Genomic DNA, 17,317 nt, shown 5'->3' on the forward strand with positions numbered 1-17,317 from the left:
AATGCCACAAGTACTCCTGTTCTTTTTACTACATATATTGTTATGTAGTCATAGACCAGATGCAGGCCATTAGAATATCTGGAATGGTTTAATGACTCTCTCAAAAAATACTTAAATTAAAAAAATATAATTCTTTGAGTCAGAGGAGGACAAATCTTTCCAAGCAAAAGAAACCCAAACAAACCAACAAAAACCATGGGAACAACCAGAGGATGGGGATGTAGACAGCCACTATCAAGTACAAAAGTAACTAATTATGCTTTTAATTTTATACATTCCATAGAGTCATCCAGTTTTTGCTTAAACATATTTTCACTATCTTTGATTGAAAATCCATTCCATCTGTTCACCACTCCCTTATAAAATTCTGTTTTGTCTTGTTCTGGTCTGTCCAGAAATTTCAAGTAGATTGTTAAGCTACGGCCTATATTAAGTTATCAGATATCATGAATGATGAGCATGGTGTAAATTCTTAGATTTAAGCTTAATTTTAGAATAACTTAGTTTAAATACATTAATCATGTCCCTTCTTCATTGTCCTCACCCAGTGTTACCACTCTCACTGCTATTTAACACCCACTAATCCTTCACCATTTTAGTTGCCTAATGCTGCACTCTCTCAAATTCAGTTAGATCTTCCTTCAAATAAGGTGCACTAGATACTATGGTTCAGATGTGACTTACCCATTTCTATATAAGCAATAGCACAATATTCTTAGACTTACGTATTCCTCTTGATAAAAGTCTGTGTGCTGTTATCCTTCATTTTACAAACCTCAGTATTTATAGGGTATGTCTACAGTGGAGCTGGAGGTGTAATTTCCAGTTCAGGTAGCCGTACCTGTGAGAGCTCTGGTGGAGCTTGTGTGCTAAAAATAGCAGTGTAGCTGAGGCTGTACAGGCAGCAGGATGGGCTAGCCACCCTGGTTACATATCTAGGGTTTCAGACGGGATTGTGCTCGAGGCAACTAGCAGTTCCCACAGCCCATGCAGCCACAGTTATACTGCTATTTTTAGCGCATTAGCTCAATCAGCTAGCACATGTACGTCTGCCTGAACTGGAAATGTCACCTTCCACTCCAATGTAGAGATACCCATGGTGTTCCTATCACCAATATTTTCTTTACTGCTGCTGCACACTAGATCATAGTTTTAAATGTGTCTAACAATACAACTAGGCCACTATCGTTTGCAATAGTAATTAGTTCATTGCCATTTAAGCTATACTTAGCATGAATACTATTTCTACCCAAGTGCATCGTTTTACACTAAGGTGTGTGATATTTAGAATTCCACTGCTGAGCCTTTTTGCCTGTTTTACCAAGATTATTCCAGCCCATTCAATTGATCTAAGATTATGCTATCATCACTCTTGAGTCTTAACCATACTCCTATTTTGGTTTCAGAGTAGTTCTCCTATTTTGGTATCCTATTTTGGTATCACTGGTAAATGTAAAGATCATGCATTGCCAACTATGGACTTCTATTTATGTTTGTTTTTCAGGTGTTGGGAAGTCTTCACTTGTTCATCTGTTGTGCCAAAACCAGGTGTTGGGAAACCCATCTTGGACAGTGGGCTGCTCAGTGGATGTCCGAGTAGGTGAAACTTTTTAAACTTGTAGTGCGTACTGCGTCTGTCCTTCAAAAGTTAGAAGAAATGAACCATCTAATCTTTGACACTGTGGGCAGTTGTCTCTGGAGCCACAGGTTCAGATCTCAGCAGGATACTTCCAAAGCCTCTAAATTAAGTTTACTGTGAGTGGGTCTTTCAAATGATATCTTAAATACATATGCTTAAGTCTTGTCTATTTTGTATGGACATTAAAGGGTCTCATGGCATTTTCTTAATGGAAAGGGTTTACCTGGTGTCTTTGGTTAAAATTTCCTGTTCTCTCACTTACCTATAATGAACTAACAGCTGCCCTCCACCTCCTAGGTAGTTGCATTTCAGCGATGATGTATGTAAATTGTTTAACACTTTGGGATCCTTTGTGACAAAAAGTGGTAAAGGAAGGTAAGATAGTCTCATTATACATGGAGCATATTTGCTCCCAAAATGTAGGCTTTACAATCGGGGGTAGCCGTGTTAGTCTGTATCTACAAAAACAACAAGGCACCTTAAAGACTAACAGATTTATTTGGGCATAAGCTTTCGTGGGTAAAAACCTCACTTCTTCAGATGCATAGAGTGAAAGTTACAGATGCAGGCATTATATACTGACGCATGGAGAGCAGGGAGTTACTTCGCAAGTGGAGAACCAGTGTTGACAGGGCCAATTCAATCAGGATGGATGTAGTCTACTCCCAATAATAGATGAGGAGGTGTCAATTCCAGGAGAGGCAAAGCTGCTTCTGTAATGAGCCAGCCACTCCCAGTGCCTATTCAAGCCCAGATTAATGGTGTTGAATTTGCAAATGAATTTTAGTTCTGCTGTTTCTCTTTGAAGTCTGTTTCTGAAGTTTTTTTGTTCAATGATAGTGACTTTTAAATCTGTAATAGAATGACCAGGGAGATTGAAGTGTTCACTTACTGGCTTATGTATGTTACCATTCCTGATGTCCGATTTGTGTCCATTTATTCTTTTGCGGAGGGACTGTCCGGTTTGGCCAATGTACATGGCAGAGGGGCATTACTGGCACATGATGGCATATATAACATTAGTAGATATGCAGGTGAATGAGCCCTTGATGGTGTGGCTGATGTGGTTGGGTCCTCTGATGGTGTCGCCAGAGTAGATATGGGGACAGAGTAGGCAACGAGGTTTGCTACAGGGATTGGTTCCTGGGTTGGTGTTCCTGTGGTGTGGTGTGTAGTTGCTGGTGAGTATTTGCTTCAGGTTGGGGGGTTGTCTGTAAGCGAGGACTGGCCTGCCTCCCAAGGTCTGTGAGAGTGAGGGATCATTTTCCAGGATAGGTTGTAGATCGTGGATAATGCGCTGGAGAGGTTTTAGCTGGGGGCTGTATGTGATGGCCAGTGGTGTTCTGTTATTGTCCTTGTTAGGCCTGTCCTGCGTGGACTCCTCCTGACGGTCGAAATGTCAGGAACAGTATCCCTGATGAGGCCACAGCATGCCTGGTGGCTGAGCTTTGTGACTTTGTCCTCACCCACAACCACTTCAGATTTGGGGATAACTTATACCTTCAAATCAGCGGCACTGCTATGGGTACCCGCATAGCCCCACAGTATGCCAACATTTTTATGGCTGACTTAGAACAACGCTTCCTCAGCTCTCGTCCCCTAGTGCCCCTCCTCTACTTGGGCTACATTGATGACATCTTCATCATATGGACCCACGGAAAGGAGGCCCTTGAAGAATTCCACCTGGACTTCAACAATTTCCACCCCACTATCAACCTCAGCCTGAACCAGTCCACACAAGAGATCCACTTCCTGGACACTACAATGCAAATAAGTGATGGTCACATAAACACCACCCTATACCGGAAACCTACTGACCGCTATATGTACCTACATGCCTCCAGCTTCCATCCAAAACACATCACACGATCCATTGTCTACAGCCAAGCCCTAAGATACAACCGAATTTACTCCAACCCCTCAGATAGAGAGAAACACCTATAAGATCTTTATCAAGCATTCTTAAAACTGCAGTACCCACCTGGGGAAGTGAGGAAACAGATTGACAGAGCAAGACGTGTACCCAGAAATCACCTACTGCAGGACAGGCCCAACAAGGACAATAACAGAACACCACTGGCCATCACATACAGCCCCCAGCTAAAACCTCTTCAGTGCATTATCCACGATCTATAACCTATCCTGGAAAATGATCCCTCACTCTCACAGACCTTGGGAGGCAGGCCAGTCCTCGCTTACAGACAACCCCCCAACCTGAAGCAAATATTCACCAGCAACTACACACCACACCACAGGAACATCAACCCAGGAACCAATCCCTGTAGCAAACCTCGTTGCCTACTCTGTCCCCATATCTACTCTGGCGACACCATCAGAGGACCCAACCACATCAGCCACACCATCAAGGGCTCATTCACCTGCATATCTACTAATGTTATATATGCCATCATGTGCCAGTAATGCCCCTCTGCCATGTACATTGGCCAAACCGGACAGTCCCTCCGCAAAAGAATAAATGGACACAAATCGGACATCAGGAATGGTAACATACATAAGCCAGTAAGTGAACACTTCAATCTCCCTGGTCGTTCTATTACAGATTTAAAAGTCACTATCATTGAACAAAAAAACTTCAGAAACAGACTTCAAAGAGAAACAGCAGAACTAAAATTCATTTGAAAATTTAACACCATTAATCTGGGCTTGAATAGGCACTGGGAGTGGCTGGCTCATTACAGAAGCAGCTTTTCCTCTCCTGGAATTGACACCTCCTCATCCATTATTGGGAGTGGACTACATCTACCCTGATTGAATTGGCCCTGTCAACACTGGTTCTCCACTTGCGAAGTAACTCCCTGCTCTCCATGTGTCAGTATATAATGCCTGCATCTGTAACTTTCACTCTATGCATCTGAAGAAGTGAGGTTTTTACCCACGAAAGCTTATGCCCAAATAAATCTGTTAGTCTTTAAGGTGCCACCAGACTCCTTGTTCTTTTTGTAGGCTTTACAATGGTACCATCTAAAAATCCTATATATGTGTCCTGTAGAGAAGCATCATATTATAGTGGATTTAACTGTATTATTATTACTGTTCATTGAGTGGTGAACTCAGTGTCAGTAGGTGAATACATTAAATTAAACTCTTCAAAATTTCCTGGAAATCGATTGCCACATATACCTTAATTCCACACTCATGCTGCCAGCCAAACATATAAAAGAAAAGGATTTAATGTCATTTGTTTATATCATGTAAGAATGTTTTGCTCATGTTATTAAAGAGCAGGATGTCTGTTAAATGCTGCCTTTTTTACAGGCTGCTGACAGCAGAAGCTAATGGCTTGAGGAATCTAGAAATGTATGTGGAAGTTTTCAGTGATGAGCAACTATCCGCATGGTGTGGTTGAAAAACATCCCCTCCCAGGCCTATTGTATATTTCATTCTTTCCAAGGTGTCATGCTTTGCCTGAGGCTAGTGATGATACTGTCTTAATGTCTGAACAGCATTTTTCATTCCAAAGGATCTCAAAGCACATATCCAACTTTCTGGGAAAAGAAATGTGGCATTTGTTTTTAATAGTGCAGAGCAAAACTATGCATCAGACTTTAGGAGGAAAAGTGATGGATAATTAATTCAGTTGAAACTTCAGGGAGAATTTAGAGAGACAGAAGATAATAACTAGATCTGGACTTTTGCCAGGACACCAGTGCTAATCTTAATCTTGCAACTATTACCATATGTCCTTTAATGACTACAAGAGGTCAGAACCTCACTTTTTCATCTGCTCTAGCTGGAGAGTGCCCCTAAGCATCATAGTGAGGATTTAGGTTCACCAATATCTCTGAAGGAAGAAGGCCCTCTACTGGCTCAGGAAGACTGCTTCCTGAAGCACCATGGTGTCCATTGCAGGTCTACTAACCTGGTCCAGACATGTGTAGTTATGAGATCTGATAGCCTCACATTATACTGTGACATGGTTCCATGTACTCTGATTTAAAAGTTACTGTTCCAACTCTGGGAATTTTTGCCCTTCCAGCTGAGGTCAGCATTGTGTGGATCGCCTTCTGCAATTGATACTGTGCTTATTTATGGATTGTTTTTTTTTTTCAGATTCATGACTACAAAGAGGGGACCCCAGAAGAGAAGACCTACTACATTGAGTTGTGGGATGTTGGCGGTTCAGTGGGCAGTGCTAGTAGCGTGAAAAGCACACGGGCAGTGTTTTACAACTCTGTGAATGGTAAAGTATGTTTGGTATAAATCCATTTTTGTTTCCGACTACTTTCTGTTGTGAGATGTCACTATTGGTTTTGAGTCAGGATTCACCCAGGTTTTATTATAATATCTGCACTTAAAAAAAAGAAATTGGACTGGAAAGAATTCATAGATTCCTTAAGTCAAATATATCTGTTTGGAGCCAGCTGAGAGCTGGAAAACCATTCTGAGTAATGATATGCAAATGAGCAGAATCCAATATCTCACTCTGTTTCAGCCTTCCTGTGTTCCAGAACTAACACAGTAGGGAGTCTTTGAAACTTCAGTAGGGTTTCCTCAGGCTAGGTGTGCAGTAATGAAGACATGTTTCACTCTTCCAGGCCTCATAAACATACAGGGACTTAATTTTTTTCTTTTCTGTTGGCTGGTTCAGGACCTATGCTAAGAAAAATTTATTGGTTGTAAAATCATTTGCACTAGTCCTGCCAAGTATTTCCAGCCCTGGCAGACTGAGAGATATTGTCCCACATGATGGATTTGCTTTAAATCACTAGTCAGGAAGACTCGATTTAATCATGGTTTTCTACATAAAAGTGCATTCTTGTTGGTTGTTACAACCTTAATACATATTCTTCACAATTCAGAGATAAATGTGTATGTTTCATTTTTAGAAGGTACACACTATACATTTTTAAACAGTGATTTATTTTGAAAAGTTTTCAGATTAGTTTTACAGCTATATCAGAAAATGAATGATTGTTTGGTTATTTCATTTTCCAAAGGTAATTGAAGCAGATATTTATAAAGTCATTGGGAGGTGAACTATCTCTAATTCAACAGGTTAATCATTAATTATCCGGGGGGAGGGATAGCTCAGTGGTTTGAGCATTGGCCTGCTAAACTCAGGGTTGTGAGTTCAATTCTTGAGGGGGCTTCTTGGGGATCTGGGGCAAAATCAGTACTTGGTCCTGCTAGTGAAGGCAGGGGGCTGGACTTGATGACCTTTCAAGGTCCCTTCCAGTTCTAGGAGATGGGATATCTCCATTAATTATTATTATAATATTTGGAGGATTTTCTTGCCATGATGTATTAGGAGGAGAATATCACCAGACAGACATTTAAATTGTTGTTTTAGTTAAATAAAACAATGTTATGTATTCTTTTCCCTCAAAAATAATTTTATAAAAAAAAAATCCAATTTAAATAAAAAAATCAGATTCTTTTGATTTAAAAAAAAAAATCATTGATTTTTATCCACCCTGTTGTCCCATAAAACATTCTGATTACCATCATGCCTTTTTTCACTTCATTTGCAAAATAACTTTTAACAGCTGACTCTCACAACCACCTACAATTAGGAATTAATACTTTATATCATTGGGTAAATGGTATCCTAGCTATGAAACATTGATTTATATTCTTGTAATTCATAAAACATCATCCTTTAAATTCAAGTAGGAAAAAAAAAGGAAGGCGCTAATTGGAATAATATGATATTTAATATCCTGTATCCTGCTTTGTTTCCAACAATAGCATAAAATAACATGAGTGTTCACTGAAAATTTTGAGGCAACCAAAATGACCATTTTTAAAATTTTGTCCGTAACATGCTACTTTATTCAGCTTCTTAGTCTATATTTCTTATAATGGTATCTGAGTGCTGTTCAGTAGTACCTTAAGTAATGTGATAGTCATCTGTCACTTATGGTTCTTAGCATTATTTTGGGAAAATAATGGAAAATTGCATATGGATACTTATTTATTTATTATGGAGGTACCAGCCAGGGTTCTGTAGTTAAGACTGAGTTGATTTTTGCTTTTAAAGCAGGGTGTGACATTGCACTCCATACTGTTTATGAAAATATGCTTATGAATGTGAATATGATGTAACTGGAATATGCTTTATGCAAAAGGTCTCTTGTAAGGTATCGTTACAAAGTTTATAATCTACTGAGTGTTCATCCTATTTATTTGCATGTATTATTTCTATGTCTGGAATTAGGAGAATAAGATATAAACTTGTATTACTGATGTAAACATATGAAGTGGAAGCCATTAAGGGTGCTTCAGAATCAATGAACTGGAAATGGCTCTGTTTACTTGCAAACCTTCCTGTGTGTGTGTGGGCCAGCCCAGGAAGAATGGAGGCTGGGGTCTCACAGGACACGTCACCATGGGCACGTCTACACTTGCAAAGTTACAGCACCGGCAGTTACAGCGCAGCTCAGAGAACACAGGAGGGGAACCCCTGTCGAGTGTTTACACTGACATTTTCCTGCATAATAGTGTGTTCACACTTGTGGCACTTGCAGAGCTATTCACAGTGGTGCATTCTGGGCAACTATCCCACAGCACCTTTTTCTCTTTTGCTGCTAAGACTTGTGGGAAGGCGGAGGGGGTTGTGGGGCATCCTGGGTCCAGTCCTAATGCCCTGTGATGCATTGCTTTGCATCCCATCAATCCCTGTGCTTCCATCTGCATTTGGCGCCATCTTTCAGCGGTTCGTGTACTGCACGCCCTGCCTCTTTCGGGCTGCAGGAATGGATCCCGAACTGCTGACCAGTATGCTGCTTGCTCTGACCAACACCTCACGAGTGGCAGTGCAGTTATTCCTTAAACTACAAAGGCGCAAGAGGAGTGCGACATTGATCTCGCCATGCGTAGTAGCTACGACACGAGATTGCTTGTAGCATTCACGGAGGTGCAGACCACAGGGGAATGCTGCTTTTGGGCTCGGGAAACAAGTACTGAGTGGTGGGATCGAATCGTGATGCACGTCTGGGATGACGAGCAGTGGCTGCAGAACTTTCGCATGAGGAAAGCCACATTCATGGGACTGTGTGATGAGCTCGCCCCAGCCCTGCGGCACAAGGACACGAGAATGAGAGCTGCCCTGTCACTGGAGAAGCGCATGACGACTGCACTGTGGAAGCTGGCTACTCCAGACTGCTCCCGTATCGGTCACTGACCAGTTCAGAGGGGAAAAGTCGACGGTTGGACTTGTGTTGATGGAAGTGTGCAGGGCCATTAATCGCATCGTGCTCTGAAAGACTGTGTCTCTGGGCAACGTGCGTGACATTGTGGATGGCTTTGCACAAATGGGTTTCCCTAACTGTGGAGGGGCGATAGTTGGCACGCACATTCTAATTCGGGCACCAGACCACCTAGCCACCAAGTACATTAATCGCAAGGGGTATTTCTCAGTGGTTCTCCAGACGCTTGTGGATCACCGTGGGCATTAACACAAGCTGGTCCAGAAAGGTACATGACAAATGCATCTTTCGGAACATGGCCGATGACAATGTTCCTATGCTTATAGCTGTGTGCTGTACGCTGAAGGGAAGGGTGAAAGCTTCACTCAGGACTGGACCACAGAGGCTCAGCTCCTGGAGGCTGAGTTTGAACAGCCAGAGACCAGGGCTATTAGAAGGGCACAGTGCGGGGCCATAAGGATCAGGGATGCATTGAGGCAGCAATTTGAAGCTGAAAGCCACTAATTTTTGTTGCTATGTTTGGAATTGCAGTGCTTATAATGCTAGGAGGTGATTGGTGCACATGATGCAAGAAGGGACCTTAACATTATTGTATGTTGCTTTGCACTGCTATTTTTGCTTTCACTTAATAGAATAAAGATTGCTTCCAAACACGCAATTCTTTTATTAAAAGACAATAACTGGAGGAGGAGTCAATTGAAAAAATTCATCAGGGAGGGGAAGGGGGTGTGGGGAAAGGGAAGTTCTCAAGAGGAGGAGGGGTCCCGGGACAGCTACAGATTTGTGTATGTCCAGGGATTATACCCAACCTTCTCCTTTGGAGTACAATGCGCCCAGTGCTGTACTTCAGCAGGGCCAAACTGCTGAGGGATGGGTGTTGAGTGTAGTGGGACTCCACTAATATACTGGAGTTCTTTGAAGGGGTCAACAAACATGTGGACAAGGGGGATCCAATGGATATAGTGTACTTAGATTTCCAGAAAGCCTTTTACAAGGTCCCTCACCAAAGGCTCTTATGTAAATTAAGTTGTCATGGGATAAGAGGGAAGATTCTTTCATGGATTGAGAACTGGTTAAAAGGCAGGGAACAAAGGGTAGGAATAAATGGTAAATTTTCAGAATGGAAAGGGGTAACTAGTGGTGTTCCCCAAGGGTCAGTCCTAGGACCAATCCTATTCAACTTATTCATAAATGATCTGGAGAAAGGGGTAAACAGTGAGGTGGCAAAGTTTGCAGACGATACTAAACTGCTCAAGATAGTTAAGACCAAAGCAGACTGTGAAGATCTTCAAAAAGATCTCACAAAACTAAGTGATTGGACAACAAAATGGCAAATGAAATTTAATGTGGATAAATGTAAAGTAATGCACATTGGAAAAAAATAACCCCAACTGTACATACAATATGATGGAGGCTAATTTAGCTACAACTAATCAGGAAAGAGATCTTGGAGTCATCATGGATAGTTATTTGAAGGCTTCCACACAGTGTGCAGCGGCAGTCAAAAAAGCAAACAGGATGTTAGGAATCATTAAAAAAGGGATAGAGAATAAGACGGAGAATATCTTATTGCTCTTATATAAATCCATGGTACACCCACATCTTGAATACTTCGTACAGATGTGGTCTCCTCATCTCAAAAAAGATATACTGGCATTAGAAAAGGTTCAGAGAAGGGCAACTAAAATGATTAGGGGGTTGGAACGGGTCCCATATGAGGAGAGATTAAAGAGGCTAGGACTTTTCAGCTTGGAAAAGAGGAGACTAAGGGGGGGGGTATGTTAGAGGTATATAAAATCATAAGTGGTGTGGAGACAGTGAATAAGGAAAAGTTATTTACTTGTTCCCATAGTATAAGAACTAGGGGCCACCAAATGAAATTAATGGGCAGCACATTTAAAACAAATAAAAGTCAACCTGTGGAACTCCTTGCCTGAGGAGGTTGTGAAGGCTAGGACTATAACAGGGTTTAAAAGAGAACTAGATAAATTCATGGAGGTTAAGTCCATTAATGGCTATTAGCCAGGATGGGTAAGGAATGGTGTGTCTAGCCTCTTTTTGTCAGAGGATGGAGATGGATGGCAGGAGAGAGATCACTTGATCATTACCTGTTAGGTTCACTCCCTCTGGGACACCTGGCATTGGCCACTGTCGGCAGACAGGATACTGGGCTGGAATAACCTTTGGTCTGATCCAGTATGGCCATTCTTATGTTAGGAGCTGCTCTGTGGCTTCTTTCTGGTGTGCTGCGTTCTCCTTTCTGTCCTTCTTCTCGCTGTCCCGCCACTCCCTCAATTCCTGTTTCTCGGCCGAGTGCATCATGACCTCACACAGAAAGTCCTCCTTAGTTCTTCTTGGATGCTTTCTAATTCTGTGCAGCCGTTTTGCCACCGATAAGGGAGGCTTGCCTCCCAAGGTCATCTCTGTGAAGTTTAAATGCAACATTTTACAGAAGCAGTATTGTTTGCAACACAGACAACAGTGATTCAGTGCTTTAAAATGCAGTCCATGCTCTCCCACCTGTCATTAACTGGCTGACCCCAGGCAAGCACACATGAGCCACAAGACCCCCCAAAATGGTGAGTAGCTGCAGGGGCAGGGTAAATCACTCTTCCTGGACCCTGCTGTACACGTGGCTCTTGGGGAGAGTCAGCACTGTAGGATGGGCCTGATGATAATTTCTGTCCCCACACTTTCCACAGGAGGTGATCATTATGGAAGATATCTCGCTGTTGAGGGTGAGCAGGGAATCAAAGGAGGGTCTTTTCCAAGCCTGCGGCTTCTGCCCTGGCACCTATGCAGCTAGCCTGTGTGCAGCAATGCCCCCCCCAACCCCGTCATGGCACAGTGGTGCGGGAAAGTTGCCATTAATGGGGCAAGAAGCAAAGCAGCTCTGCCGAGGAACCTGCAGCAGCAAATTGCCCAGTATCTCCACGCGAGTTTCCTGGAGATCTCTGAGGGAGATTCCTGTGAAGTGAGGGGGTCTATCAACAGCCCGTTCCACCGTTCAGAATAGGCATGCGGTGGGAGATAAGCCTGCTTCCTGTAACCCTCCTGCCCCCAACAACTCGCTTCATCAATTCCCAAAATCAGATCCACTTATCAGGGGCCTCCTCTCCTGTTTGTGCTTCGACAAGCTCCGACTGCTGTGACTGGCTAGGCTCCTCCAGGGTAAAAAAAGAGCTCCTGACTGCATGCATCTCTGGCCTCCAAGTCATCCTTTGCCTCTCGGTCCCCCTTCCCCTCTTCGTCCAAGATTTCTTCTTCCTGGCTTGGTCCACTCTCGACTGGCACGTGAGCCAACGAAGTATCCACAGGGGCCTTCGCAGTGGAGGTGGGGTCACCACCGAGTATCGCATCCATCTCTTTGTAGAACAAGTAGCTCGTGGGTACAGCACCGGAGCGGCAGTTTGCCTCCCATGCCTTATGGTAGGCGTTCCGCAGCTCCTTCACTTTTACCCTACACTGCAATGTGTCCCGTCATGGCCCCTTTCTATCATACATCGTGAAATCTGTCCGTAGGTATCATAATTCATACGGCTAGAGCGCAGCTGGTACTGCGCAGCTTCCTCTCCCCAAATGCCGATGAGGTCCAGCAGCTCGGCATTGCTCCAAGTGAGGGATCGTCTGGTGCATGGAGTAGGCATGGCCACCTGGAAAGATGCGCTGAGACCACGGTATGCACCGCCAAGCAAACAGGAAGGAGACTTTCAAATTTGCAAAGGAATTTACGGGGTGGGACTGATGGTTGGTCACCTAAGGGCGGGGCAGTAGAGTTCAAACCGATTACCAGAGAGGTGAGAACAGGCATTGTGGGAAATCTCCCGGAAGCCAATCACAGCACCGTAATTGCTATGGTGTCTACACTGACACTGCAGCGCTGTAGCCTTGGCGCAGAAAGCTCTACGCCCCTGGACTGAGTGAATCTCAGTTTCAGTGAACTTCAGAGAGGCCTGGCCCAACCTCTGGGTCTGTGCTGGAGGTGACTGGAGTGTTTAGCTCAGCAAGACAGGAGTGGAGGGGCCCCTGTTCTGGCAGGAGGGTTGTTCTCAGTGCTATCCCAGCTCATCGAGTGACAGTCTCGAGGGGAGTCTCTGTGACCGAACCTGTCACACAGGGATTCAGCCTCTTTGTTAGGTATGAAAATACAGCATGTCCTCTCCAACAGCAAATCCAGGATGTGACACCCTGTGTAGGTTAGACTGCAGATGTCATAGAGAAGCAAATGAGGACATGAAAGTTTGGGCTTTTCCAACTGAAGGATGCTGAAGTCTCCTCACAAGTCTGGGGTATTTCAACACCACTGTCGACAAAGTATCAGTCAGCTCCTTTATGAAACCTTTAGTCTTTGAAGGTCTGTAAATAAGCATGAAAGCTATATTAGCATTGGCTGTGGTTTAGATCGTTAGACAAATGAATTCCATTGACTTTGTCTTACTGAGGTGCCTCTTGGATTTGATGTGAGAAGAGAAGATGAATGCAGTCTTGACTTCTTGTCCTTTCTGGGCCTATGATGGGCTGAAAAACTTCAGTTTCAGAGGCACTGGGCTTGCAGTTTAAACCATCCAGGCCTTGATTATGCAGGCTGTATTGGGGGCTTCATTGTTGATGAAGTAGTGTGTGGTTTGCTGTTTGTTTACTACAGGTCTGGTGTTCATGAGCTTCAACTTGAGTCCTTGTGGCTTTGTTGCATCTGCTGGTTTGTGGACAGGTGATGGGTTTTGAACAGTCAATAGGTGGTAGGTGTGACCCTATGCCCCATAATCTTCATAGAAATACTGTTATGATATGAAAATGGCATAACTAAGGTAGGTTTTATTCAAAATGGGTCATGTGTGGTATCATTGGGAAGGTTATGATTATCCAATTTGTATACCTGTATCATTTCTGTATCTGAAGTTAGGAATATTGACTATGTAACAATTACAACTGTGTGTGTACTTGGGGAATGCCCACCAGACAGTAGGCAATCAGCCTGGATGGGCTATTGGGAAGGACAATAGGACTTTGAAGATACTAATCTGCCTCGTTCCTGAGAAGTTTCCTGGGATGCTCCTTTGACATTGCAGGGTCATGTGATCATGTCACCTGGTACAGAATACCATCTTGAAATGCTGGTACATTTCCACGGGAAGCGGGTCAAAACTGGGAAACAAGATTCCCACCATATGCAAATCCTATTTAAGGCTGGGGAGTGAGTTATTATTGGCTCTTCTCCACTGCCTCTCTGCCCAAGAAAGAAGACTGCTGAAAACACCTGCTGAAGAAACAAGGAACTAAGCTGGGGGAAGTGGGGGTTGAGCCCAGGCCAGACAGATCAGCCTGTAAAAGGAATCCCTGGAGATTTAAGCTGCAAGCAGTGCCGTTTACCTTCAAGAAACTCTGCAACCTACTTGTAACAACATTTAGGGTGAGAAATTATTATTTGTAGCCAGTCTTCCTTAGTGTATTAAACTTAGTTTGCGTGTTTTGTTTTATTTGCTCAGTAATCTGCTTTGTTCTGTTTGCTATCCCTTGTAATCACTTAAAATTTACTTTTTGTAGCTAATAAACTTGCTTTTTGTTTATTCCAAAACCCAGTTTGTGCAGTTCATGATGGGGGGGAGGGGCATAAAGCTGTGCATATCTTCCTCCACATTGAGGGAGGTGGCAAATTTCATAAGGTTATGCTATATAAATCTCTATACAGCACAAGACAATATAATTTTGGATTTACACTCCAGAGGGTGTGTGCACCAGAGTGCTGAGCAATTCCCCAAGCTGAGTCCTCCCACACACAGCTGATTGCAAACTCTGTGTGATTCTACAGCTGGGTGTGTCCCTACCTGGGTGTGTGCTGGAAGGGGACTTGAGAGCCTGTCACAGCAGCATAGAGTAAAGAGAATCCAGGCTGGTGGGACAGATGGGCTCAGTGGGACCCCAGCACATCAGGTGACACCCCGGAAGGGTGCCCATCACAGTAGGTCTCTCTTGTATCAGGCTTCATGTCTCTGTACTGTCCTTTTTTGAGTTGTTCTTCCCAGGAGAATGGGCTTGTGCAGTGGGCCTCACTGGATGGAGAGAAGGTTGTCAAATATCCTGGGTGCAATGACTCTGTTTGATCCTGTCTGGCACTGGTGGGAAAGGTCCTTTGTAGCATGGTCTTGGAGTATTGGCAAGTGTGTTGATGGAAAGATGGCATAATGTTAATGTGTAAGATGGGTGAGGTCTGTGAAAGATCAGGTGAACACCCATGAAATAAACTTTCCACAGCTGTGGAGCATATGTTGTGAACAAATGGAAAAGTCTTAGCATGATGGGATGTGCATGTGGGTGTTCAGTGCTCTCTCCATGTTTTTAATTAAATTACATATTAAATTCTGGAGAAACCTGGGGGCATTCCACAAGTTCCTGTCTCCTTTGGCAGGAGGTTGGGAGAAGAAGGTGGTGCTGGCTGCTGCCAGGAATTGCAAATTGAGTGAGGAGCTCCAGCTGTGAGAGGTGGGTGTCTGACAAAGAGAACAACTAGTGAGACTGGCCTGTAATTTTTCCTACTATTGGGTTTACAGTTTGAAGGATCTTGGCAAGAAAAAGGACCAGAAGCTTAACTTTTTTTAAATACAGGAAATCTTATTTATGCATGTCTCTACCCGCCATTTGGTAAACTATGAAAGGCAGGAGAGGGTGGAAGAGCTGGTGAAGGAGGTGGTAATGTAGCAGACTGGAAAATCCAGCCCATCATTTTCTGATTACTGTAACTCAGAATCAGCTGGGCCAATTCACCTCTTGTTTTGGGGAAAATTCTCTTCTATCCCCAAACTCCCACACCTATCTGGAGTTGGAAAGGACTTCTTAGGAGTTTGGGGGGCAAAAAGAGAGCTTATTGTGGAAATGTGATTGCGACCTTAACGATGATCTGCTAATGAAAAATTAGGGGTTTGCCCTTTGTGATGTATGAAGCAAGGCTGAAAGGTTTTTGTTTAACAGTAGAAAATCAACAGGAGCACTTGTGGCACTTTAGAGACTAACAAATTTATTAGAGCATAAGCTTTCGTGGGCTACAGCCCACTTCTTCGGATGCATATAGAGTGGAACATATATTGAGGAGATATATATACACACATACAGAGAGCATGAACAGGTGGGAGTTGTCTTACCAACTCTGAGAGGCCAATTAAGTAAGAGAAAAAACTTTTGAAGTGATAATCAAGATAGCCCAGTACAGACAGTTTGATAAGAAGTGTGAGAATACTTACAAGGGGAGATAGATTCAATGTTTGTAATGGCTCGGCCATTCCCAGTCCTTATTCAATCCTGAGTTGATTGTATCTAGTTTGCATATCAATTCCAACTCAGCAGTCTCTCGTTGGAGTCTATTTTTGAAGTTTTTCTGTTGTAAGATAGCCACCCGCAGGTCTGTCATTGAATGGCCAGACAGGTTAAAGTGTTCTCCCACTGGTTTTTGAGTATTATGATTCCTGATGTCAGATTTGTGTCCATTAATTCTTTTGCGTAGAGACTGTCCGTTTTGGCCAATGTACATGGCAGAGGGGCATTGCTGGCACATGATGGCATATATCACATTGGTAGATGTGCAGGTGAACGAGCCCCTGATGGTATGGCTGATGTGATTAGGTCCTATGATGATGTCACTTGAGTAGATATGTGGACAGAGTTGGCATCGGGCTTTGTTACAAGGATAGGTTCCTGGGTCAGTGTTTTTGTTCAGTGATGTGTGGTTGCTGGTGAGTATTTGCTTTAGGTTGGGGGGTTGTCTGTAAGCGAGGACAGATCTGTCTCCCAAGATCTGTGAGAGTAAAGGATCATCTTTTAGGATAGGTTGTAGATCTCTGATGATGCGCTGGAGAGGTTTTAGTTGGGGGCTGAAGGTGACAGCTAGTGGTGTTCTGTTATTTTCTTTGTTGGGCCTGTCTTGTAAGAGGTGACTTCTGAGTACTCGTCTGGCTCTGTCAATCTGTTTTTTCACTTCAGCAGGTGGGTATTGTAGTTTTAAGAATGCTTGCTAGAGATCTTGTAGGTGCTTGTCTCTATCTGAGGGATTGGAGCAAATGCGGTTATATCTTAGAGCTTGGCTGTAGACAATGGATCGTGTGGTGTGTCCTGGATGGAAGCTGGAGGCATGTAGGTAAGTGTAGCGGTCAGTAGGTTTCCGGTATAGGGTGATATTTATGTGACCATCGCTTATTAGCACAGTATTTCCATTTCCAGGACTCCTGGCTCATTCTGGGTGTAGAATGGACAGCACTTACACAGTGAGCAGCTAGTCACTATTTTATTTTTTTCTCATTGTTCAATGTGTAGCCATAGGCCTTATTTACTCCATGCTATTCAAACTCTGCTCTGAAGACTGAACTATTTATTTCTTCGTGTGCTTTTCTTTGGTGTTCATCACGGATATTACTCATATCTGAGTGCTTCAGAAACATTGAGTTTATTTTCACAACACCCTTGTGAGACAAGGGGGTATTAATATCCCCATTGTACAGCTGGGGAACTGAAATACGGTGAG

General features: G+C 43.4%; 1 protein-coding gene across 2 annotated transcripts in view; it reads left to right on the forward strand.

Annotated features, from left to right (window-relative positions):
• Positions 1 to 17,317, forward strand: part of RABL3 (RAB, member of RAS oncogene family like 3) — a 36,587-nt gene that overhangs the window by 1,259 nt on the left and 18,011 nt on the right. For both annotated transcript variants that reach the window (XM_005292694.4, XM_065586935.1), the window contains exons 2-3: positions 1,505 to 1,596; positions 5,711 to 5,840. In XM_005292694.4, the coding sequence (XP_005292751.1) occupies positions 1,505 to 1,596; positions 5,711 to 5,840 (222 nt within the window). The remainder of the gene's footprint in view (positions 1 to 1,504; positions 1,597 to 5,710; positions 5,841 to 17,317) is intronic.

This window comes from Chrysemys picta, chromosome 1 (assembly GCF_011386835.1).
Source record: "Chrysemys picta bellii isolate R12L10 chromosome 1, ASM1138683v2, whole genome shotgun sequence".
Lineage (NCBI taxonomy): Eukaryota > Metazoa > Chordata > Testudines > Emydidae > Chrysemys > Chrysemys picta.